The sequence below is a fragment of the Moschus berezovskii genome, chromosome 19 (assembly GCF_049115385.1).
Source record: "Moschus berezovskii isolate FMDL1 chromosome 19, NW_MosBer_1.0, whole genome shotgun sequence".
In the NCBI taxonomy this organism is placed as follows: Eukaryota; Metazoa; Chordata; class Mammalia; order Artiodactyla; family Moschidae; genus Moschus; species Moschus berezovskii.
Genome location: NC_142478.1, coordinates 47,782,083 through 47,808,190, shown reverse-complemented (window position 1 = coordinate 47,808,190; position 26,108 = coordinate 47,782,083). Strand labels below are relative to the sequence as shown.

Sequence of the window (26,108 nt, the reverse complement as noted above, 5' to 3'; positions counted from 1 at the left end):
AGCCACCTGCTCTTGCCTGGGGGGCTTGACATGAAGCCTGTCCCAGGGGTGGGACTAGAGGGCTTGAGAAGGGCTCCACCCAAACTCCCGAAGGGGTTCTTGTTAAAAGGCAGGTTCTGACCCTGCAGAAGCTTAGAGCAGCTCCCTTTGCTGGGACTATGATGGGAGCCACATGAAAAACATAAAGAGACAAAAATTAGCCCTAACATATTTTAACTTCGTATATCATCAGCACTGTGTATCCATGGATGCAGAGGGCTGACTGGGGCTGCATCATTTTATATAAAAGATTTGAGCGTCTCTGGAGTTCTGGTATCTGTAGGGGGCTCCTGGGGTCTTCCCCAATGGCTCAGCGGTAAAGAATATGCCTGGAATCAACCTCCCATGGACACCAAGGGACAACTATATTCTAAATAGTATCATTTCAATATGTAGTCAGTGTGAAAACAGTGAAATATTCTACTTTATTTTTGTACCAAGTCTTGGAAAGGCAGAACATATCTTCCTCATGCAGCCCTTCTCAGTTGGCCTCAGACTGGTCCAGTGTGGCTCAGAGGCAGAAATGTATCTTTCCAAGTTCACTGTCTCCTCACACTTGCCACTCTTGTTGGTTTTCTCGTTCTTGCACTCAGACAGCCCTTGGTTTGAACCCCCGCCACTGGGCAGCAAAGCCGAGCACCTGTCAGCCTTAAACTTCCCCTGTGGCTTCAGGTCTGTGTATCCAGGGCCGATACCCTCCGCCCCAGAAGCGACAGCCCCCTCGCTGAGCGAGAACAAGCCAGAACATCGCTCCAGACCTTCCTTCAGTTCAGTGGGGAGCTTGGCTTCTGCCCTGGGGATCAGGCCAGGAACGGGGAGCCATCTTCCACTGCTCACTTCCCCACCCAGGCCAGCCCTTTGCTTCCACCTCCTAACTCTCCTTCTGAACAGAATTTCATTAGAAAAGTAAAGTGGAAATAAGAATTCACCATATAGAATGCACCTAATAGGATACAGCCAAAGCAGTGTTCAGAGTGAGACCTCTAGCTTCGGTGTTCCTGTTGGAAAGGAAGACAAGTTCAAGATGAGTGACCTGAAGAACCTACAAGAGCAGAGTGTCATATGGAAGAAAGGGAGGAGTCCCAATGAGAGCATAATTAATGAGCAAGAAAGCAAGCAATAGAGAAAGTGAACAACATCGAAAACTGTTTCTTGGAAAGCATCAACAAAATTGAGAACTCCGCGTACTTAGATTGATCAAGCAGAAAGGAACACAGATTACCAATGTTAGGAACTAAAATGGAAATACCACTGCAGGTGCTGCAGACATTGAAAGAATGAGGCATAAACAATTTTGTCCCAGTAATTGAACAACCTAGCTGACATGATGGAGAAGGAAATGGCAACCCACTCCAGTGTTCCTGCCTGGAGAATCCCAGGGACGGGGGAGCCTGGTGGGCTGCCGTCTATGGGGTCACACAGAGTCGGACACGACTGAAGTGACTTAGCAGCTGACATGAACAAAGGTTTTGAAAAATACAACTTAACCAAAACTGACTAAAGATGAAATTTCTCGTTCCCTCATTGAGTCGTGTCCGACTCTTTGCGACCCCATGAACCGTAGCCCACCAGGCTCCCCTGTCCTACACTGTCTCCCAGAGTTTGCTCAGATTCATGTCCATTGAGTCAGTGATGCTGTCTAACCATCTCATCCTCTGCCATCCCCCTCCTCCTGCTTTCAATCTTTCCCAGAATCAGGGTCTTTTCACATGAGTTGGCTCTTCACATCAGGTGGCCAAAGTATTGGAGCTTCAGCATCAGTCCTTCCAATGAATATTCAGGGTGGGTTTTCTTTAGGATTGACTGGTTTGATCTCCCTGCTGTCCAAGGGACTCTCAAGAGTCTTTTCCACCACAGTTCAAAAGCATCAGTTCTTCAGTGCTCAGCCTTCTTTGTGGTACAATTCTCACATAAGTACGTGACTACTGGAAAACCGTAGCTTTGATTATATGGACCTTTGTTGACAAAGTGATGTCTCTGCTTTTTAATACAGTCTAGGTTTGTCATCGGAGAAGGCACTGGCAAGCCAGTCCAGTACTCTTGCCTAGAAAATCGCATGGACAGAGGAGCCTGGTGGGCTGCAGTCCATGGGGTTGCTACTAGTCGGATACGACTGAGCGACTTCACTTTCACTTTTCCCTTTCACACATTGGAGAAGGAAATGGCACCCCACTCCAGTTGCCTGGAGAATCCCAGGGACAGCGGAGCCTGGTGGGCTGCCGTCTATGGGGTCGCAGAGTCAGACACGACTGAAGCGACTTAGCAGCAGCAGCGCAGCAGGTTTGTCATAGCTTTCCTTCCAAGGAGCAAGAGTCTTTAAATTTCATGGCTGTAGTCACCATCCACAGTGACTTTGGAGCCCAAGAAAATAAAATATCTGCTTCCACTTTTTTCCATTCTATTTGCCATGAAGTGACGGGACCGGATGCCATGATCTTAGTTTTTTGAACATTGAGTTTCAAGCCACTCTCCTCTTTCACTCTCATTAAGAGGCTCTTTAGTTCCTCTTCACTTTCTGCCATTAGACTGGTATCATCTGCATATCTGAGGTTGTTGATATTTCTCCCAGCGATCTTCATTCCAGCTTGTGCTTCATTAAGCCCGACATTTCGCATGATGTACTCTGCATAGAAGTTAAATAAGCAGAGAGACAATATACAGCCAGCCTTGTCATACTCTTTACCACTGAGCCACCAGGGAAGCCCTCAGATGAAATAGATGATCTCAATAGTCATGTGTCTGTTAAAGAAACTGACTTTGGAGACTGATGTCCGTGTCTACCCCTCACTGCCAGCCCACCACTTCTTACCAGCAAAGAAAAGATGACCTTTCACAGCCGGCCCAGGCACTGTCTCCAGTGACCACACCTGTGAGGCAGTGTATTGCTAGCACCATTTTTCAGAGGAGGATACTGAAGCCAAAGAAAAAAAGCATCTGAGTAACTTGTCTGAGACAAGCAGGGAAAGTGATGGAGCCAGGGTTCAAACCAGGTGGCTCAGCTCCAGAATCTGTGCCCTTGACTGTGACCTTTCCCTGGAAGACAGCCAGCTCCAGTTTTCCTGCCTCTCTGCAGGTTTTGAGGTTCCTCTAAAGGGCCCATTTGAGCATGCCCTTCCCTTGCTGAAAGCACCCTGGAAGTTCCCTTCCACCCTCAGGAAGTCTTGGTTCCTGGACATGCCCCATAAGGACCTTTGTGGTCTGAGTTCTCCCTCCTCCCCAACCTGCCTGCCTTCCGGCTCATTCACCGCCCCTCCCCTTCTCCCATGCCCCTCTCTTGGGCTCATCCCTCTGCGGTGTAGGGATTGCCCATTTCTTTTCTGCACCCCTGAGCAGGCCTGGTAACCCTGAGCCTGGCAGAGGGTTGGGCTCCGGACGCTTAGTCAACTCAGGGAGTGAGACAGAGCAGCCTGTCCGTGCTCCTCACTATCACATTGGTCTGCCGGGTCCATATTTGCCATTGTAGGGGTTTTCTAATCACAGGTTTTCATACTGGGCTTGGTAGAGTTCTTCCAGAATATTCCCTCGCCCTCTGGAAGATGAACATCCCTCTGGAAGATGAATGTCATGGTGGGGAATGAGCTCTGACATCTGCTAGCTGTGTGGCCTTGAGCAGGTGACTGCCCCTCGGTGCCTCAGTTTTCTCATCTGTACAGTGGGACAGTGGCACTCCCTCAGAGTTTTGTGTGGGTCAGTTAAAGTTCGAACCACACTGGGTCCTAGCTAGCCGCTACAGTGCCTGGCTCCCATCAGCACAGACGGTTTCTCCCACTTCCCCCTCTTCTGGGGCCTGAGCTGTAGCTTGGTGGGCAGCCGAGGTGGGCTTCCCTGGAACGCTCTGCACCCTCACCCCACCTCACCATGAGGTCATCGTTGGCTCTGTGCCAGCCCGGCTGTGGCCACAAACACGAATATGCGGTTCCATGGTTAGGGCCTGGGCTCTGTGGTGGCCCCAGGCAAGTGACTCCTCCTTTCTGGGCCTATTTCCTCATCTATAAAGTGGAGCTGTCAATACTGCACGCGTCTCAGGTCGTAGAGATGAAAAACTGAGCTGATGTGCGCGGTTCCTGCTAGAAAGGTACATGTGCTGTTGCTACCACAGTTACTGCTTTATCATTATTCCTCACAGAATGGTTTCTCCCGCCTCCCGCGCAAGGCCTGGACAGGCGAGTCTCGTCTTCGGCCTCCTTGGCGGGCTCACCTGGTCCCTTTGGGGGCAGCCCTCCTGGCAGGACCCATGGGCAGAGTGCTTGGCCATTTCCCGGCTTTGGCACAATCAGACCCCCACTCCAGACATGGCTCTCACAGTAACCAAACATGGGGGACTTGCTGGGGGGCCCTGTATGGAGAAGGGTAGAGGGGAGTGAGTGCCGAGGGCATGGCCCATTAGGTGTATATTTCTTTGGGCTTTGTTGTTGGTCCCTGTCTGGGCTCGGTGACTAAGACACTTGCTGAAATTCCAGACATGACATGAGTTGGGGGATTTGAGTGACAACGGGCCTGCCTGGAAACAGAAATGAGGCTGCTTTAGACCAGCAGATTGGGGAGGCCTCACCTAGGAGGTGACCCAACCTGAGGCCTAAGTACAGCTGACAAGGAGCCAGCTGACCGAAACCCTGGGGCGGGGCCGTGCCCAGAGCCAGGGTCTCCTTACAGTGGACTCCATCCTTTTGGAGCCTCCACCGGACTCAAAGCCCTGAGAACCCTCCCTCTCACCCTCGGGTCACAAGGCGGCTGCAGTACCACACTTTCACCAGCAGGTGCTGCTGTCGGTCGGGGGACGCTGGTCTGCAGTCTTGCACTTGGGGTACCATCCTCCACACTGACCTGGAGCGGTGCTCTGCGAGCATGCAAAGGAGAGGCCGTGCAGGTGGCCTCGTCGGGTGGGGAGGGGGCCCTGGCCTTCCTTACACACCCCAGCATCTCACCTGCCCACCAGCCCCCCTCATGAATGTATTTGCATAGTCTGCGTAAAGGTTCCCTTCTCTGGGCCAGCCGTGCTCTGTGGCCCTCTTCCAAAACCTAGGTTCCCTGCAGAGCTGGAGGCAGAGCACAGACCTGGAGCTCAGAGGGTGGGGCTCTGTTGAACAGAATAAAGTACGGGCTGTCCTCACTGCTGTCAGGTGCTGGGGGAGGGAGGTGGCATGTGCGAGGTGGGGCGGGGGTGCAGGGTCAGTGGGGTCATGAGGCCCCACTGAGCATCAGGGAATGTTGGTGGACAGAGCAAGTAGTAGGACAGAGAGGAGCTTCCTGGACAGAGCTTCATTTATAGCCCTGGGGCGTTGAGTACCAGGGTGACAGAGGGACCAGGGGCTGGGGCACCCAAGGGGGATGGGTGCCCCCATCCCCAGCACAGTCCGTGCCCTGCTTCAGTCGGGGCTTAAAGTAGACAGAACAGGCTCTTATTTTGGAGCCCATAGAACACACTGGACTCCAGGGATCAGCTGGAATGAGCAGGGACCAGAGTGGGGGCAAGAAGAGTAACATGGTTCTCATGGACGAACACAGCTCGTCCTCTCAGTCCACCCGGCAGGGGTCCAGGTAGGGCCATGGGCTTGACCTGTGGCTGCCCACTCACCCTTGAGATACACTCAGGAGTCACCTGGGGGGCCCAGAAAGGTCTCTGAGACCCAGACCCACGATGTTTGATCCCTGAAGAGGCCCAGTGGTTTTAAAGCACCCCTGTGGGGGCATTATTTGTGCAGGAGTCCCTGAAAGAAGATTGGGGTGAAGGGGGAGGGCTCTCTGCCACAGGCCTGGGTTGCCATGTGGCCCCGGGGCTGGGACGCCAGCCATGTGCACATGCGTGTTTGTGTGTGTTTTGAGTGGGCATGGAATAGGGTGCCTCGGCTGTCAGGAGCCTGTGCTCCTGACTCCCTTCTCACCGGGACAGTGTGCTGGCTGACTGGGGGCTGAGGGGTGGTTGCTGATGATTAGCGGGTGCCTGACCCTTGCCTCACCCTACCAGGTCCCACTGGTTTGCCCCCTTCTCAGGGTTCCCCAGGGTCTGCAGCCAGGCCATCCCCACCCTTTCCCCTCCCACGCCTGTAGGTATGGAGGCTAAGTGGGCCTCTCCTCATCCTGGAGGCCAGTGCAGACTAGCCATGGGTCAGAGGGCACCTCCCACCCCTGGGCTGGGCTGGTGGGGCGAAGGTGGGAGAGGCATGGGGCAGAGCCCAGAGCTCCTGAGAATATGTGTGTGTGCTCATGTGCACTCCTGAGAGCTCCATGGGATGACACTTGTCTGGGGGTGAAGCCTCTGGTGGGGCATGATCTCCTGCAGGGGCCGCCATGGATGACTGTTCAGGTTGTGCACTGCACAGCTCCAGGGCCGCCACTCCCACTCTGGCCATGGAAGGATGGCATGTGCATCTGCAGGCACTCAGCAGTTGAGCATGCTGCACAGGGCACCTCAGCTCCATCTGCGTGGCAGGGCTCTAGGGGCGGGGGAGCCTCTGCACCCTGCTTCAGGCATGGGTCTCAGTAAGGTGGTGAATGCACAGATCATCGGGCAGGTATCAGGAGCAGGGAGGTGCTGTGTTGGGATGTGGGCAGAAGAGGCCTTGCTGAGTGCCTGCGGGGCCATCCAGGGACTCTTGGTGCTCCTTTGTTTCTGTGTCCTGGTGGGAGCTGGTCTGTGAAGGGTCAGGAGTCCCAGTGAGTCTTCTCACTGCTGGAGTGAGGGATTCTGGAGCCCCCGAATCAGCCCTGGGGTTTCCCAGGCGTAGGGAGTTTCTTGTCCCCCATGTCACCAGGGGGAAGGCACCTGGTGACGTAGCCTGGGGACACTGCCAGGTCCCACCTCTTGGACCCCTTTCCAGCCATGCCTCCTGGACTGACCGCCACCGCGCACACCCTATGAGTCTGAGCGTCAAGTGGAACCACATGCTTTGTGGCCCAGGGCACTTGGCAGCCTGCCTGGGAGGCGACACTTCCTCCCGGAATTGCTGCAGAACCTGGTTAGGGAGTTGCCTTGCCCAGGAAGGAGTTCCCTATCACTGCCAGAAAGCCTAGGGCCGCAGGTGCTCCCGGGGTGCCTCAGTCTGAGGGTGGTGTCTCTCACCTTGCTGCTCATGTGGCAGTACCCCAGCCATGCTGATCTAAGGCTCTGCCTGCCCTTCTGAGGGCTGTGTCCTGACCCTGCCTGGTGGAGAGCAGGGCCCTATTTCCACATTTCCACCAGTCTCAAGGGGAGTCCTGTCCCGCCAGTCTGAGGATATGTTTTTGTGGTATGTCACCTTGCACAAGCCAATTGTTACCTGTTCAGGAATTTTGCACAACTTGCAGAAACTGCTGGTGCTCATTAGGGCTCTCCTCTCCCTCAGGGAGCCTCGTTGCTCCAGCAGTGCCATCCTGCCTCCCTTCCCAGTAGCCTCGTGACCTGCCTCATCACCTTTCAGAAGTGTCGCCTTCTCAGTGAGGCCCTCCATGGCGACCCCTTCTTTGCTCTTCTCTGCTGTTGTCCTTCCAGAGCACCCATGTGCTGACCACGTGCTCCATGTGCTGGCCTCTTTGAAGGCTTTGGGAGGGTGGGGACTTGGGTCTGTTTATGTTCATTGCCCAGAATAGGGCCGTTTCATAGGCAGGCTCTCAGTAGGCCTTGGATGGGTAGGTGGATGGTGGGTGGTGAGTGGATGGGAAGATGGATAGGTGGGTGGGTGGATGGATGGATGGATGGATGGTGGGCAGATGGGTGGTTAAGTGGACAGGTAGATGGGTGGAAGGGTGGGTGGGTGGATAAAGGATGTATAGGTGGATAAAGGATGAATGGGTGGATAAAGGATTGTTGAGTGGGCATAGGGATAGACCACAAGGCCCAGGGGTGGGCCCAGGCACAGGGGCTCCCAGGACAATCAGGGCCCAGATCAGAATATGATCTCTCCAGCCAAAAATGGAGGCATGGCATCCTTGACCTTCTGGCGTAGCTGGCCAGCAGCATTTCTGAGCCACTAGGAAGCAGGTGGGGCTACATGACAGCCAGAGTCCAGCTTGGGCCTGGCTAAGGAAGAGAAGGTGACCAGCCATCCCAGTGCGTCCAGGATTGGGATGGTTCCCAGGGCACAGTACTGAGTTTTATGTGATTTTCTGGGAAATGGGTTTTATGTGATTTTCTGGGAAATAGCTCTTTCAGAGCTAAAACACACTGCCTGAGGAGGATGACAGACTCCAGCCTGTCCTCCCCCTGCGGGTCCAGCTTAGAGAGACCACTTGTGTGACTTAATGAAGTGGAATGTGGCATCCTCCCTTCTCACCTTTCAGCTGTGTGTGGGTTTTTCTTCAGCCTCTGCTTCCCCTCCCCCTTTGCTCGGTGTCCTTGTACAGTGAGCAGCCTGCACAGCTGCACCAGGCCTGTTCTGTCCTTGCAGCGTCTCTGGGTCCAGCCTTCTTCTTGGGCAGGGACCCTGCTCCGAGCCCAACCTGAAATACTGTCCCCCAACAGTGAGGGTGGGTCATGGGGTGATTACTGAAGGTCAAAGCCAAGAGTCTCAACTAGAGCCTTACCAGGATCCCCCAGAGGACCTGATGACACACGAGTCTGTAGTGGGGCCCGGAAGTGCTCATTTGCATTCTTGCCAAGCTCCCAGGTGCTGGTGCTACATGTCCAGGGACCCCACTTTGAAAACCCCAGTAGATGAGGGCATTTGTTTTCTTGCAGAGGCTCCTTGCCAGCAAGGCAGTGAGGAAGTTCTCCCGGACCCCATATTCACTTCTTTTGGGGAGACCTGCCATGAAGTTCAGAGGCAAGAAAGACCTGTCTCCAGCTGGTGACAGCAGTGACACCTGGTGGCTCATCAGTGCTAGAGCAGGTTCAGGCTCACAAACAGAACTTCTTACCCCGATAGAGCCTGTGAAGGGCCCTGTCAACACCCCCACTTCACAGATGAGGAAACTGAGGCTCAAGGACAGTCAGAGAGCCAGCACTGGCCCAGGGTCTGCGCATTCACCACTCAGCTATGCAGGATGGAGCTAGTGAGGCCAGGGACCCATGGGCTCACATTGGGGGTGGTTTGGCTGGGGTGAGACTGGGACCCCTCCCTGGGCCTGCCATAGGATGGGAGGGTAGTCCTGAGGGCTGGGCTTCCCCCTCGCTGTTCCTGCTTCCCCAGAAGGGGGCCCTCCCCTGGGTCCTTGCACCCAGGCCTGGGCTGTGGATGAATGCCAGTTTTGTTTTGTGATTACACTCTGTTAGCCACCGTGCAGGGGCCTGTGGCTATGGGAGCTTGTACCCCATCTAGGGCTTAGGTTGGCCCCCGGGGAGCAGGGGCTCTGAGGGGCAGCCTCGAGAGAGCGAGCCCACCATTGGGTCCACAGGAAGAAGGGCTCAGGCCTTGAGGGGGTTTCCTGGGGACTTGAGAATATTCCGGAGCACAGCTGGTGCACCTGGCTGACCTGTTGTGACTCTCCACCCTAGCTGAGGTCTCCAGGGCTAAAGGATGCTTAGAACAAAATGGCTGGATGCGAAGGACTGGGCCTCCCTGCCCCTGGTTGTGGCACAGGTTCTGAGCACGCCTAAACTCTGAGAGCATATGTGCTGGGCGGGGAGGCCTGGGGGGTGGACAGGAGGCCACACGCTGCCCCGCAGGCACATCGGCAGCACCTGGAGCAGGGTCATTGGGTGCTAGGTAGTGTGCTGGCTGGGAGCCGTGGCCTCGGTCTGTTGCTCGGAAACCTCATACATACAGTTGGAGGTTTGGGCTGTTGGTGCATGTCCAGACAAAGCCGTGGGAATGTTCCAGAACCAGGAAACTGGAGCCACCTGGAGGTGGTGGGACAGCCAGGCTCTGTGGGTCCTGCCAGGGAGTCCAGGAGGGCAGCTGGGAGCTGACAAGACCTGGATGGAGGCTGGCATGATCGGGGTGGTGACTTCCTGGGGCCAGAGGTCAAGGGTCAGGGGCTGTGATGTATGTTCCTGCCCTGCAGCTTGGTGAGGTTTGAAACTGTTTCCAAGTAAAAAGAACGCAGGCAGGTTTCTGGGTCCACTTTCCACACTGTTACTTAACCTCCCTAGTGGTTAATCAACTCCCTCCTTGATTTCCTCCTCTGTAAAGTGGGCACAGAGTGGCCAACCAGGGCTTTTGTGTGAGGAGCAAGGAGCTGAGGGCCTGCTGGGTCTACAGAGATTCCGGCAGATACTTGACCCAGCAGCAGCTGTTCCAGTGGGTACTACTTGCTTTGTTCTGCAGACGACAGGACCGAGGCACAGAGAGGTTGTGCCTAGGACACACAGAGGGGCGTGGCTGGTCCACACCCAACTCTGCAGACCTTACAGCCCTGACGTGGGTTGTGGTGAGGACTGAAGGGGGCCCAGGAGTGGTGTGCCTGCAGGGAGCAGAGGTGAATTGCCGCAGGCAGGCCTGTCTTGACACCTGATCATGGGCCCCTGGCGGAGTGGAAAAGGCCCGGGCCTTCCGCTGGCCCACTCCCCATCCAGAGTCTCCAGTCGCCCGCCGGCCAGAGGAAAGGACAGAGCTGACAGCAGTTGACGCCACTGAGTGCTCACCCTTGGCTCTCTGGGCTCTTCTTTCCTGTTCTGTGTAGGAATGGGAAGTACTTACTGGGTTGTCAGTGGTTGGCTCCGCCTTGCCACCCCCCTCCCCGGGTTTCAGCCCAGAGGGACCGGGTGGGGTGGGGGAGGAGCCTGAGCTGGCTGTGCCCCAGCCCCACCCTGCAGGGTGTGTGTGCTGAGTTTCTCATCTCTCCCTGTCCCAGATGAAGGCCGCAGTGTCCAGAGGGGGTGACCACAACAGTGACGGCGACAGCTTCCGAGAAGCCACCAGCTCCCGGAGGAGCAGTTCTCGGGACCAACTCAGTGATGTGAGTACCCCAGCCGCTCGTGGGAACACTTCCGATTCCCTGGGGTGACTGCCCAGCCAGCATCCAACCTTCAGCGGACACTGCAAGCCGTTCGTTTAGCGGCCCAGAGTCTCTATCCAGGGTTTTGTGCTCACAATTAGCATTTGCCTCCTTTTAAGCATGACTGTCTACTAATTGGGGCTTCCCCATTAGGAGGGATTTAAATGAGGACCAACCATTAGGCACGGGCAGGGGCGAGTGGAGGCGACCATGCTGGGGTGCAGTTCCTATGTCCGGCTCAGGGTAGGATCCGGGTCGGTGCCCAGCTGGCGGCAGGCAGGGCTGTGGATGCCAAACAGCTCACACAGATGTGTCTAAAGAAGGGTGGAGGCAGGGGGTGCGTTTCTGGCCCAGTGAGCTGCAGACATTCCTGCCTGCCCAGGTGGACCCGCCTGTCAGCTCAGGCTGGCAGCAGCATGGGGCATCCAGCAGTCCAGGTCTCTGCCATTGGGGGCCACACGGAGGGGAGGGTGCCCCTCTGAGGCACAAGCTGGCCTGGGTCTGGGGACGCCCTTTGTTGTTTCCTGTCTAAAAGGTCCTTGAGCTCAGGTCCCAGGGGGCCGGGGAGAGGGGGGTCTTAGGACTCAGTTTGGGGATGACCCAGGCAACAACGAGGGCTCCCACTGGGACGTGGCCAGCAATGGGGGTGCAGGGTATTCCTCCAGGGCTGCTGGGTCTCCCTAGACCTTGGAGAAGGGGGATGGGGCAGGTGTTGCAAGGGCAGGGAGTGGGGGTTGAGGGGCCTTGGGGGGGGTGCAGTGACTCAGGCGGAAGAGCCCCCCATGGGAGGCCGCGCTCCTGGAAGAGGCCTTTGTCTTCTTGACCCCCAGCTGCAGGAGTGGCGGCGGCCTAGCGGAGATGGGTTTTCTGCAGGGCTAAAAGGAATGAGTCGTCTCTCATTATCATTTAAATGGGGGCTGGGGGAGGGCCGGTGCGGGAGGCCGGGAGGAGGGCCTAATTGCCCAGCTCCGATCTTGTTGCCACAAGATGGGAAAATAGGCTGGTAATTGTCTGGGGCCGCGGGGGCTGCCCTAGTTCGAACTCCTCTAATTGCCAGCCAGGATGGGAGCAGGCGGATTGCAGGCACAGCACAGGTGGCGTGAGTGCGCAAGCTTGGGGGCAATTATGGCACCCGACCCCCCCAGCGGCAGGGCCTGGGGCCTGAGCTACCCCAGGGGGTGAGGGACCCCCACACACACACTGGGGTGAGCTTGGCCTAGCAGACCCCCAGGAACTGGCCTGGGGCCTGGCCAGGGCCTGCCTGGGGAGGGGAGGGCTCCCTTGGCCCCAGCTGAGCTGAGCAGAGTGGTCCAGGCTGCAGTGGTCACCCATCCTCCCAGAAGAATCTTGGCATCTGGACCTCAGTGTGGACTGGCCCCAGGTCCGTGAGTCCCACACACCCCAGACAAGCTTGCCCTCTCCGGCCATGTGAACGACCCCCCACCCACCCCCACCTGCCGGGTCATCACATCCTGTCTGCCTGGGCCTCGGGGCTCAACCCTGGTGACCACCGCCTGCCTTGAGGAGCTGGTGAAATGAACCTAACTGGTTTCTCCCGTCAGATCCTAAATGCCCATTTGAGCCAGAGGGAGTTCCATCAAGCATAGTCGGGATCACCCTCAAAGGACCTCTGGGGTGACTTGGCCTGTAGGCCACAGCTGACTCCCTCCCCTGGCCCCCATCTGACATCTGAGATTCCAGGATTACCTGCCCAGCTCCTTCTCCAGGAAACCTTCCCAGGCTTTCCCGCTAGACCCGGTGACCCTGGGAAGCTGGTGGGTGGTGAGGGAAAAGCCTACCTGAGCACAGAGGTGGGTCAGCCTCTGGCCCAGAACCCCACGTGGAGAGGTGGGGCACATCCTCTGGGAGGGGCTGAGCCCACCCCTGGGGAATGTGGGGGCTTTGCCACCTCTCTGCTTGGAGACTCCGCTGGGCTGGACCATACCTCCAGGTCTGGGGGTGGAAGGTTCCTCTATGGCTCCTTGGGCCCTGCCACAGGCTGATCAGTGTGGCCCCAGCCCAGAGTTCCAGTGAAGACCCAGGATGGGCTCTGCCTGCTCAGGTCCTCAAGGGAGAGGGTGGCCGTCACGGGCTGCAACTGGTTCCTGACTGTCCTTCTTCCTTCCCTGCAGAGCTCGGCGCAGGCAGTCTCAGGCAGAGGTTACTCCGTAAGTCTCCCACCCTCCTTCAGCTGTCTGCTCCGTACACTTTAATCCTGACCCTCGACCCACAGGAGCCCCGACTGTACTGAACGCTGCCCCCAGGCGGGAAATGGAGTTTGTACAGGATGGGGATGGGCCAGAGTGGGCAGAGATTCAGAGGGAGCGGGACTCCGGGTCCTGCCCTGCAGAGGAGTGGGCAGTAGGCTGGACACCCTGGGTCCTGTGGGGCAGCGTTTGGTGTCAGGGTTCCTGCACGTGGAGCAATTGCAGCATGTGCCCTCCCCGCCCCGCCCCCTGCCCCCGTGCCCTGACACCCTCTCCCCAGCTGTGCTGGCCCAGCCACACAGGTGTGAGGCCCCTGCTCTTAGCTGTCATCAGGGGCCCAGGGGTGGGAGAGGGGCCGGCCTGCTGCCACTTGATATTCCGGCCATGGTGGGGGCCACCCTCCCTGTCCCCCAGCTCCCTCCCCATGACTTTATTTCATTTCCCCTTAAGTATCAGGAGGCCCGTTAATGACACCATAAAACCCAGAGCTCCATAAAAGCTGTTTCTGCAGATTTACGGCCGTTTCGGCTCATTGGAGGGCAGGGGCCTGGGCTCCGCCTGCCTCATCCCGCAGCTCCTGATTAACTGCGAGTTCCAGAGTTCCAGGCTCTGACAAGCAGGCTCTCTAAATCACAGCAGCTTTTTATAGGGTGTGTAATTAACCCATTAATTCCCTGGGTGGCAGGGACAGTCGTGGGTCCCTGGCCCTCCCCTCCCCCAGCTCCGCAACCCCCAGGGTCTGCCAGCCCAGGAAGCTCTGCTTTCAGCCTCAAATCCCAGGCCTGGCTGTAGCATCTTTGAGCCTTTGACCGGGGGTGCTGTACACTTCTGGGCAGTGGTCCCAGGTGCCACCCAAGGGGTGCTTTCCTGGGAAGGCGTCTGCCCTCCTCAGGAAGTCTTTGTGCTCTCATCTATTGTTGCGGTCATGGTTGGCAGCCCCAGGCCGCTCCTTCCTCCCATGGGCCTGGGTGGTCCTGATGCGCCAACCGCTCCTGACCATGTTGACGGGGGTGGTTGGGCCAGGCCTGAACAGGACCTGCACTCTGGGAGGTGCCATGTGGTGCAGGTTGTCACCAGGGCAACCTGGGGCAGTGATGGGGAGAGTTGGGGGCAAGACTCAGAACGCCCACCAGGCTGCACCTGTCTGGAGGGTTGGGAGTCCCGAGAGGCTGGGCCCAGAGATACGCCATGTGGAGCCTCCTGAGGCGCCCGGGGGCTGCTGGGGTCTCCCTGCCAGAGCCTCTGGGCAGCCCTCTGCTTCCAAACCACCATGTGTCATTCGTGGTCTTCTCTGCAAAATGCTGCTTTGAATGTTTCCTGGAGAAGAAGTTGTAATTAACATGCCAGCTGCTTGCAGCTTAGCCGCCACTGCGGCTGCACCGAGTGACAGATGGTGGGGGGCAGCGGCCCAACCTGCTGCTCAGCCCTGGGGGTTCCTGAACCCTGTCTGCAGACACACTGGTGTGTGTGCGCCAGGCCCTGGCGTGAGCAGGTGTGCCCGCAGGCCCCTGATGTGTGCTGGGCAGCACTGCAGGGCTTGTGTGGTCAACCCTGCTGGCCCTCTTGTCTAGTTGGCCTGGTGGCAGCCTCCCCTGGGGTTGGAGGAGTGGGCGGGGGCCTAAAGGACCCTTTCCCAGCAGGCCGAGGCTGGGGGCTGGCAGGTGACCCTTCTGGGAGCCGGAGGATGAGGCTTGAGGCCGGCTGGGACCCTGCCTCTAGAACCAGAGTTCACCATGGAGCACTCAGGCACAAGGGTGACACTCAGGCTGAGGGCCCTGATTGTGTATAACTCTCAGTGCCCAGAAGTGTGTGTTATGTAACCCTGAATGTTCACATGTGTCTGTCTCTCCCATGTGCCCATAAGGTGGTGTCTCTGTGTGGCCGTGGCAGGGCTCCACAGCTGCACCCGGAAGCATTCCATTTTTCTCTGTGGCCATTTCTGTATGAGTCTGTGTCTTGTCTTCTCAAGAGTCTGTCTGGAGGTGCCCATGTGTATCTGTGGATGCAGCAGGTGTGTGTGTGTGTGCCACACTGCATGTAAGTGTCCATCTGGGAGCCCATGTCTGGACATGGCACTGATGTGTCTATATATGTATGACTGTGGTCATGCAGTGTGTGTGTGTGACCTTGTGGCCATGTGGTATGTTTGCACACACCTTGCTGTTCGTGTGTCTGCATTTAGGCCCTCAGGCTCAGGAGGGGTCACGCTTGTCCTTGCCTCTCCCCACAGCATCCGCTTGCTCGGTGACAGAGGGCATTTGTAATTGTGCCTGACCTGGCTTATAGACCATACTTAAAAGTTTAACTTGCCAAGATTTATCCCCAGCAAATCCCCAATTATTGCCCGTCCTCAACAGCGTATGTCCCGAAAACTCGACACAGCTTCCCCAGCACGCCGCCAGAGGTTCGTTAGTGCCATAAAATTAGTTAGAAAGTAATTTTCTTAATTTGACTGCTTGCAACCAAGGACAGGAGGATACATCTCCCGGCGAAGCAGGGGACTAGGGAGTTTCTTTTATTAAAGAGAAATGAGGACCTAGATGCCTCACAGGCTAGAGGCTGCCCTCCCCCCACCCTGAGTGTGTAGCCTGGGGACAGGGCCGAGGACCCAGGTGATCCGGTGTCCGGGTAGGTGTCCTCAGGGTGGGTGTGGTCGGGGAAGGGGCAGAGAACCCGCTGCAGCCCCCACTGTCAGGAGGGGCCTCTGCTCAGGGCCACACTCCGAGCTCACCCCGGCTTTCCCCACCGACTTCTCCCATCCAGTCCCCCCCAGGCCCCTCGCTGTCACCCTCTGAAGGAAGCCTGCCTGCCACTGCCCGCGGCACCAGAACCCCACCGGCTGCGGGCCTCCAGGCGCCTCTCCCGCCCTCACCGGCCGGATCTCAGCCCGAGCCGCCGTCTTCCCACCCACCCTGGGCTGGGGTACAGCTCTCACCTCCAGGTCCCTCCTCCCCTCAACAGACATTTACTGAGTATCATCACCACTGGAAGGAACCAAACAGCCAGTGTCCCGGTCCCTGGGGAGGTGGTGAGCGCTGTGGAGAAGTTTGAGTAGCCTAGCGAGAAGACCTCCCAACCCCGCAGTGACATGGGGCTGAGGAGCAGCAAAGGCCCTGCGGTGGGAGGTGAGGCTCTAAGTTCTCAGCAGAGCCATGGTGGGATCTGGAGAAGGGAGTGCCTGCCTGCACCCCAGCCAGGCAGCCTGGAGGTGGCGGTGGGAGGCAGCCTCCACACCAGGTGCGGAGGGCCCAGGGTGCTCACCAGAGTCGGGTGGGGCCCCACCTGCCAAACCGCCAGGGTAGCCCCCACCCACCCACATACATACACACGAGGCATAATTAGCTGATCGGCTTGATTGCCTTCAGGGGATTTCTGGAAATGAATTTTGGCTTGTTGGTTGGGCTGCTGACAGCTAATTTCCCAGAGAGCCTGCTTATCTCCCATTACCTCCACCGCAGCACCTCCCAGCCCCGGTCTCAGGCAGGCACACTTTGGGCTCCTGGCACAGTTGAGTTTCATCTTCCTCAGAGCCATGAGGGCCTAATGCAGCCTGTAGCACACCTCTTACCAGTCCCTTCCCCTGGGAGCCTGGGCAGTTGGACAGAGTGGAAGCTAGCTGCTGGTGTGGCCCAGGCAAAGCTGACATGAGGGCTGGCAGGGCCCAGGCTGCCGCTGTGCCAGAGAAGCAGTTGCTGAGGAAGTCTGGGGGGGTGGGGGGCTCATTTCGTAAACACCTAGACATCTGGGGGATGAGGTCATGAAAGGCTCTTGATGTCTGGAGCTTAATGCTAGCTCATGGTCAGTGGCCTCTGTTCCCCTGACATGCAACCTACCTCCATGGGCTGGTTGGGCTTCCTTGGAGCATGGCAGCAGGTTACCAGGGTCCTGAGAGCCGGGAGGAAGCAGTAGCAGTGGTGTGGTGTGGCTTCCTGATGCTCTGTTATCACAGCCTCCCCACCTCTTTTCACGGGGAGAGGCTGTGGACCCCTCCTCTCTGTTGGAGGTGTGTCAGCAACTCATGAGAGGGGCACAGGTGCATGGCGGCCTGAGGAAGTACAGGCTGCCACCCGCAGCCCCTACCCGTCCTGACAGGGCCTGTCACACTCGGGGCACAGCAGCTTCTACTGGGGAAGACAAGCATGCACACGTGTGTAACAGCTAACAGCAGCCCACACACATCTGCCGAGCACCTGCCGTGGCCAGGCCCTGTCCAGTGTGGTGATGGACGAGGCCAGTCAAGCGCTCACCACAACAGCAGGGCCATGTGTCCCTTGGGCTCTGAGCGCCTGTGTGTGTTGACACGCGTGTGCGTGCCCTGGAAATGGTAGCTGGGGCTCTTGGATCTGCACTCAGGTTTCTCATCCCGCCACCCTTCACCCACTGGCAGAAGGGTCAAGTCTTGCCTTCTGAGAACCATGGGCCTGGGGCTCTGGAGGGCAGGCAGGGAGACTCCTGGGGATGGGGTACCTGGTCGGCCGCATGTGGGTCACTTGCCAGCTTTGCTCCGTGAGCCAGGGGCAATTGTGGTTGAAGAGGATGCACAGCACGTGGTGGGGGACTTGGCTCTAGTGAGCATCCAAGGGCAGGAAGGCTGGTGGACATGTGCGCAGGGAGCCCCTGAGCCACCTTGAGACCTGCCTGCCCCATGCCCACCCAGGAGCAGTTCAGCCCCCCTGATAGCAGAGCCATCTGCTTGCTCTGGCCAGCACAGGCCTCCCCTAACCTGCCCCGCACACAGCCATGCAGTGCAGACTCCGTCTTTACGAGGCAGGTTTATGACATCCATTACCCTGCTCCTTGGGCCACTTCCGAGCAGCCATAATTTTTGCAAAAGCAATAAAAGCCCGTCAGGCTTTCCCCGGAGTCAGGAGCTGCATGCTTCTCTTGCCTCTGAGCGCAGGACAGCCCTTCAGCCGCTGCTGGGAAGTGGCCGCGGCTCAGGGGTCACCAGGGACAGCAGGAGTGGGGTGGGCAGTGTCCTTACCCGTGGTACATCCCCAGCCCGTGTCTGGCCTGCCTCTTGTCAGAGGAGCCACCATCCACCCATCTGTCTATTCCTGTGGCAGCAGGAAGGGCGTGGCCTTGGGGGGCTCTCCAGGCAACTGGGCAGCAGATTCTTCCTGAAGGGAGAATAAGATAAACAGACCTGTAAGGAGATCAAAGCAATCAGTCCCAATGGAAATCAACCCTGAATCTTCATTGGGAAGGACTGATGCTCAAGCTGAAGTACTGATACTTTGGCCACCTGATTCAGTGAAGAGCCGACTCACTGGAAAAGACCCTAATGCTGGGAAAGATTGAGGGCAGTAGAAGGGGGCAGCAGAGGATGCGATGATTAGATAGCATCACCAACTCAGTGGACATGAATTTGAGCAAACGTGGGGAGATAGTGGAAGACAGGGAAGCCTAGTGTGCTGCAGTCCATGGTGTAGTAAAGAGTCAGACACGACTTAGTGACTGAACGACAGAAGGTGAGCAGGTGGACTGAACAGTGCTGTACACGGTGGTACAGGCAGAGGGGTGCTGGGAGGGAGGGGTGGGTGCTAGAGTTAGTGAGGGTGCTGGTGAAGAGGGAGAAGGGGATTTGGTGTGAGTGGTTCTGAGTGGCACTGCAGCTGTCTGACAGCTCTGCCTGCCAGGGCTGTCATGTGCATGCTCTGGGCCCCTCTGTGGCCATCCTCTGCAGGCAGCTGGGTCCTTGGCACTTCCTCTGCTGTCCCACATAGAGGTCAGCCTGACCAGGGCGGGGTGAGCACCAGGCAGGCCAGGGCAGCATGCCATCCCCCTCAGGGCTCTAACATCTGAACCCCTCTGGGGGTCCTGAGGACCCACCCTCTGGCCAGGAAACTTTTCGTGGCTACCTTCTGTCCTGCTGGACGCTAGGGTGGGAGAAAGATGCGTCCTGTGCTCCCTGGGGGTCCCCGCCCTATTGGTGTGTTCCCCTTTCCCTCTCATGAGACAGAGCCCCAGCATGTGCTGTGGGGAGGCCATCCAAGTGCCCACATACGTTACAGGTTGGGCTGGCACAGACCTGGACAGCCACTTGCCCCTGTGAGCCCTGGGTACCCAGTCCCTTGGGCTCCGGATGCTTGTCCCAGCAGGCCGGCTCAGCCCTCTGGCTTAGTGAATTTTCTGACTCCTGACTCTGCTCTGTCAGGAACACACCAGAGCCTCCGAAGGTCATGCATGGCCCCCAGGTGTCACGTGAGCAGGAGAGGGGCGGGGATGGCGGAGCCAGAGGCACTAGCTAGCCCCTGCCCACTGGACAGCTGCACCACAGGTCCAAGGCTCTGCAAAGCCCCAGGGGATGAGGGGTCCACTGGGCAGGGCTGAGCAGAGTCTCGGGTCAGGAGAGGAGGGGAAGCCGCCAGGCTGGGTGCCACCCGGTGCCCCAGATGTCTCATCTGTAAGAGGGAGGAGCCGCGGTACCCAACCCGCAGGGCTGTGGGGAGAATAAGCAAGCCTGCCAGGCTCCCTCTGCTGCACTGTGGGGCCAGCCACTGTCACACTCCACGTGTCTGTCCAGGGCATCACTCAGGGCTGCGGCCTCTGTTCCACTGGGGGCACAGCAGAGCAAGTCCTGGGGTCCCTGCCCTGATGGGGAGTTGGTTGATGCAGTGGGTGCGTCTCGAGAGTGCTGGGCACTGCCGGGGTTTCTGGGGACAACTGTGCCAGTGGTCAGGGGCAGCAGGGAAGCCAGGCCAAGGGCAAATCATGGTGGGGTGCAGGCGTGCCAGGGCCCCGAGAGGAGGGGGATGGGGCCTGCCAACCCACAGCTTCAGCAGGCTGGTCCCAGCCACCCAAATCGGCTGACATCAGCACTCCTTTGGGTGAGCCACCCCATGGGAGAGCTGGCAGACTGGAGCTGGGAGGCCCTCTGCTCCAGCTGGGGGCCTGAAGCTTCAGGCTGGGTTGACTATTGGTTGTTAAGTGACCAGTTGCACTAACTTAGCTACTTAGGACACCCACATTCACCATAACAGTTTCTGAGGGCCGGGTGTTCAGGAGCACGTGGCTCTGGAATTCTCTAGAGGGCAGCCTGTTAGGGAGTGGGAGGCCAAGCTGTGGACAGCATGGTCACTCTACAGTGAACTCTGGGAGAGCTTGTGGGGGCCACCACAGCCCCCTTACCCGTGCTGGATCTTTGCCAGCTTCTTCCCCAACCCTCCAGTCAGAAGACAGCTTCTGCCCCTGGACTCACCCCTCCCACTGCTCTTGGCTGTTGCCACCCTCCAGGGAAGCTGCGGCTGTGGGGGGGATGGGGGGTCCATTCCTCTCCTGGCCCAGCCTGGGGTGCAGGCAGATCCCAGCCCCTCAGATGAGCACAGAGCAGTTCAGGTCCCCTGGAGACCCCTGCCGCCCTCACCCCTTCAGATAGCGTGACCTGAAGGACTCCAGTCCAGTCAGGGCCTGTCCCAGGAGGCTGGACACAGACACTCTGGACAAGCCTGTGGGACCCCTCAAGGCCGCAGCCACATGTGTCAGGAACCATGGCTGCAGGGACAGTCATTCTGGGGAGTGGGTGGGTGACGGGCCTGGCCAGGCCGCTGGGAGCTGAAATTCAATTATGCAGAACAGGCAGGGCTGCTGGGACCCAGAAGGTTAGGGATTCGTGTTAACACCGTTCTGGTTAAGACTTTTTGTGTTGATAAATAATTCATAAGGCAGTTAGTGCTTTGAGTCTGACAACAGGAGAATATATTAATACAGTCGACTACAGAAAGGTCAGCGGCGGGCGGCAGGGCCGGGGGCCATCTTTTATTCATTCCTGACAGGGACTTGTTCATTATTCCAGCCCAGCGAGGGCTGAGAGCAAAGGGAGAGCCGGCTTGGTGTGACACACCGTCCGCGGTGTGCGGGAAGGACTGGACCCAGGCCCTGGAAAGGCCCCTGAGGTGGAGCCCAGGGCCACGGGGTCTTCTGAGGGGCACCATCTGTCCCCCTGCAGCTCGGGCGGGGCAGGGAGTGGTTGGAAAGTAAGTTCTAAAGTGGTGACTATTGGCTATCCCCAAGTCTTCGTGGCCCCCTCACTGTGGGTCACCTGCCACTCCAGGACCCAAGGTCAGAGGATTGAAGAGAACCCAGAGATGCCCGCTCTCATGGGCGCCGTGGAGGGAGGGGCCGATGGGCAAGAAGGGAAGCGGGTGCACGAAGGGGATGACAGAGGAGGGGAGAGGATGTGGAGGGGGCCCCCTGAGGCTCAGGGGCCAGGGGTGCCATCTGAGGGGAGGCCCGAACCAGGGGCTACCTGGGGGACGGGCATTCCTCAGGGAAACAGCATGCACCGGACCCTGCCCATCGTGTGAGTGTTTGTGTGTCAGTGAGTGTGTGTCGGCGTGTGCATGTATATGGCACCGTGAGTGCATGTGCTTGCGTGCAGGTGTAATTACAACGTGGCCAGCCAGTTGCAGGAGCAGGTTGTGACCCTTGAGGCCTGTGGAGGTTTGGATGCATGTTTGCCCTAGGAATGAGGTGGATGTCACTGCAGCACTGAGCCATCGTGGGAGAGAAGTGTGTGGGGCAAAATGACTCATTTACACTGTGAGTGCCAGGCCCGGGTTCCAGCGTGGATCCTCGGAGCAGAGGCCGTGCAGTGCTCCCAGTGCGTGCTCTGGGCAAAGTCACCTGCAGAACCATGCCCCAGTTGTCCTTGGTGTCTGTGGGAACTGCACCCAGAGAAAATGAAACATAACTTTCTGTTTTTCATAGCAGTTACGGTCAAGGTTCCAGTAATAAGAAGTAGGTTTTCAGCTTCAGGAGCTTTGATAGAACATTCCAGAATTGTGTGAGATACAAGGCAGTGTTGTGGGGCTGGCCACCACCACAGGCAGCAACCCCACTCTGTGACACCCAGAGCCCTCTCTGGGTTCCATCCCCTGGAGACCCCGTGAGGGGAGGCGAGTGGGACTGGTCAGTGGTCAGAGCGAGAGTCATCCGTGTATTCGTTCACTCCCTGCCTCCGCTGTCCAGGGTCTGTGTGTGCCCGCCTTAGTCATTCGTTCAGCCGCTCACTCCCAGCCTGCTCTGGACTGCAGGAATGAGATCTTTGTTCTAAAGGAACTTGGGTTTCAATAGAAGGAGGCTGATGTTAAAGAAATTGCAACTAGTTGGAAGATTGGCTGCAGTGTGAGGTCCGGACTCTGATAGCGCTGTGTAGGGTGCTGCTTCGCACAGAGCTCAGGGAAGGGCGAGGAAGGCAGGCTGGCAGGGGTGGGGGGGTGAGGCAGCCAGCGGGTCACAATGGCCAGGCATGAGAATGCCGAGAGTTCTCTTCCAGGTTGGGGGGATTGGCTTTTTCTGTTCTGGCCTCCCCTCTCACCAGGCACCATCTACACTCAGACCCTGCCCTCTGAGGACAGGCCGCACTGGCCACTCAAAAGCCACATTGTCTGCAGCAACATCCTAGGCTTGGGGCCTGAGGTGCTTCCAGGCTTCCACCAAGCCTTGTACTGTCTCCGTGGGCTTCCCTCCAAGGCTGCTGTCAGCCACATCTGAACGTGCAGGAAGAGACCCTGGAGCGGGAGCAGGGTCCCCAGCCTCTTGTCCCTCAGGCCCTATGAAACCCACTGCCCTGGTGGCCATCTCTTCTCAGCTAGGCTTGGCGGCCTCTGGCCCCAGAACTCTGCTACTGTCCTCCATGAGCTCCCCACCAGCCAAGGCACAGCTGGATGGATGGGTTAGTGGGGCTCGCTCTCCTGGCCCAGAGGGGCTGTGGGGCAGGCAGTGTGGAAAGGGGCACCTACCCTGGGCAGATTCAGGCCCCTCTGAGCTTGCTGTCCCCAGCTGATGGATGGCATTTCCCCCCAGTACATCCCTGCTCAGTGGTCTCCTCCCCGCCTTCTCTGCTCACAAAGGAAGCTGTGCCCCGGCCATTAGGATGCAGTAACTTAATTGCTCATTAATTGGGTAATTAGTGCTTTGTTTTGCTTTGAAGCCTAAACAGTCATAAAAAGTGAATTAGCTGAGTAAATAAGAATAGGGTTTTCAGGATCCACCATCCGAATCTCCTGCCTAATTAATCAGGAGTTCCTGGGCTGAGGTGGCCAGGGGCAGGGCAGGGACCTCTGTCTAGTCTCAGCTGCCACGAGGGAGTCACTGGCATGGGGCTCTGACCACATGGGCCAGGTTAAGACCATGGCTTTAGGAGCCTGCTCACCTACCCTCCAGCCATGCCCTGGGAGGGCTTCCAATTACCCTGCCTCAGTTTCCCCATCCGTAAGCAGGTGGATCTGTGGTGGGGACTCGAGAAGTGTGGAGAAGCAACCCCAGTGAGAAAACACAGCATCAGCCCATGCCCTGTGGTCTTCTAGGCCCCTGCCTTTCCCCTGCCCCAACTCCTGCCAACTTCATAGCCCCAGGGCTCGCCTGTGGTTCTGGGGAGGGTGGATAGTGGCACAGGGCCTTTTGGAGCTTGGACCCAGCTCGGGCCCCTGCTCACTGGCCATGTGGCTGGAAGTAAATCCCTTTACCCTTTGAGCCTCTGCCTTCTCATCTCATGAAGTGGGCCTATACCACAGCGGGCATGGGTGGCTGCAGCCTTCTCCAGCCATGTGCCTGACTCCCACCACTGTACCACCCCGCACTTCAGACCTGGCCACCCGACAACCACAGCTGCCCCGGCCCATAGATGGGACAACGAAGGCCCCAGCACTGCCCTCCTGGCCACCCCCACCCCCGAGAGCCCCTAGGGTCTCCTTCTGACAGGGCCAGGGAGCCTGGCTGAAACCCTCAGCTACAGTGCCCACTCCCAAGGTGGAGGTGAGCATACAGGATAAACAGCAGCCTTGCAGCCCACTCCGGGTGGTAACCAGACAGCGCAGCCTCCTAGGCTGCTGCCTGCCTGGAGTTCATGCTCCTCATCTGGCTCTCTATTTTCGCTGAATCGCTTAACTGGAATGTGTTCTGCCTCCCCCGGAGCGTTTGCAACAGAAATGAAGGTGACACCTCCGCCTTTATCAGCGGAGGATGGATTTCCGCTCAGGGTGGGGGTGGCGTTCCTCTGTTCCCTAGAGGGTGAGGGCCCGCTCTTCTTTCCCAGTTCTTCCAAGGCAGCTCCAACAAGCAGGATCTTTAATAAGCTAGGGCCAATGTGCGGAGCCACAGGAGGCTGGGAGCCCCGAGGACAGACATGTACTGCCCACACGGACACCGCTCCTGGGCCCCACGCACACGTGGCACCATGTGGCCCCAGGACAGGTTGTCTGACTCTTTAGGTGCCACGCATTCACTGGGGCATCTGGTGAGACACCCTCAGGTAGAGTGCCCACTGGATTGGATGCCAGGTGCTCACGTCTGAGAAGCCTCAGCACAGCCCCCCACGTCTTGGCACACACAGGAGAACACGCCCAGTGAGCACTGCCCGCACCAAGGGCCGGTGTCACCTGAGCTTCCCCAGGTGTCCCCCAGCACACCTCCAGCCTTGCGGCTGCTGCCCAGGACAAGGGTCAACACCGCTGCCCAGCAGGCCAGATCTTCCCCTCATACCCATGTGGGCTGAACAGAAGGTCCTGTGGCCTTCTACTCACACGCAGGCCATGGATCCTGCTGACTTTTCTGGTTGGCATCTTCTCAGGCCTTTGCAGGTGACCGTGCCCACGGCGAGCCCAGCCCAGGCTGGGGCAGGAGGCAGCCCCCCTCCACCCCCTGGCAGGTCTGTGGGCAGGGCCTCCAGGGCCTTTGCACAGTGTAGGCCCTGCCACTGGGACAGGGACCCAGCCCACCTCTCCCTCCTCCCCAAGCACCAGGCCACGCTGCCCCTCAGCCCTCTGTAACCCGTGGATGGAGGCTGGGTTAGGGGTGGTCTTAAACACCCTCCCCCCAGGGCAGACCCTCTGTCTCCATTGAACATGGAGGAACCTCCTTGTCCCCACAGGTGACTCTGGGCCAGCGCTGGATTCTAGAACGTCTGCTGGGAGCACAGGCTCAGCAGCGAGGTCTCCCTGCCCATGAATTTTTCATGCCTTTGTTTGAGGAGTGGGAGACTGGCAGCCTTCCTTGGCGCTGCTGTGACACGGTAATTAACGTTCATGCTGAGAGAACAAGGCCAGTCTCTGTGGCTGCTGAACGACCGTGTCAATTTGTGGAGGGTGATGAGCAGCCCTCATCTCATGCAGACAGCTGCCCAGCTTTCTGGAAGAAACTCGGTGATGGAAGCTAAGCCCCACAGACCTCCTGTGCAGGTGCCCTAGGGGAGCAGGCACTGTCAGGTGAGGGTGTCTGTGTGCAGGCCCCGAGAAGGACTCGGGCACCTCCAAGGGCTGGTCAGATAACATGAAGGAAGGGGCTGGGGCAGATCGTGGTGACCATGAAGGTGACGAGGGTGGTGATGGAGATGACAGTGACGAACGTGAAGCTCGTTTAGTGACAACAAAGGAGTGATACGGCTGTGGCGGCAGCTCATGGTTACAGAGCCCAGCCTGCCATCAGCTGCCGTTCCACGCGCTCCACTGCAGGAACTTGTTGAACCCCAAGCCCACCCCACTGTGGAACCCCTCACCCTCGTCTCTACAGATAAGGAGACTGAGGCTCCAAGAAGTGAAATGAGTGGCCAACAGCACTGTCAGTGGAGGAGTCAGGGCAGAGCCCCAGGATCGGGCTCCAGGAGCCTCTGTGGCCATGTTCCCAGCACGTGACAAGGCCCAGCACTCTGGCCCTTGATGTCAGGAGAGGGGGTGGGGTCACAGTGGAGCCCCCAGGGAGGCATGGTAGCACTGGACAGAGCTGTCATCTGGGCACGTGGTCCCCCATTCTCAGTAAGAGGCAGGATTTTGTGAGGAATCTCCAGATTTTTTAAATGTTGGCAGCAGTTCTTTTTTAAACATTAGGACAATGGAAGCCTCATCTAGCTTTTGGCTTCTTAAACCTTGTCTCAAGGCCTGTCCACCCGCGGATGGGGATCAGGGAAGGCTGTCAGTTAAGCCTGGGAGGTACCACGTGTCCCTTGTTACATCATCTCCGTGAACATGGGCGACACACAACGACCTCAGACATCGCAGGTCACATCTGTTAGCA

The 26,108-nt window shown here is 58.0% G+C and overlaps 1 protein-coding gene across 30 annotated transcripts in view; it reads left to right on the top strand.

Moving 5' to 3' along the window:
* FBRSL1 (fibrosin like 1) overlaps window positions 1-26,108 on the top strand; it is an 83,486-nt gene that overhangs the window by 22,001 nt on the left and 35,377 nt on the right. For all 30 annotated transcript variants that reach the window (XM_088828087.1, XM_055404288.2, XM_055404313.2 and 27 more), the window contains exons 3-4: window positions 10,747-10,851; window positions 13,023-13,058. In XM_088828087.1, the coding sequence (XP_088684213.1) occupies window positions 10,747-10,851; window positions 13,023-13,058 (141 nt within the window). The remainder of the gene's footprint in view (window positions 1-10,746; window positions 10,852-13,022; window positions 13,059-26,108) is intronic.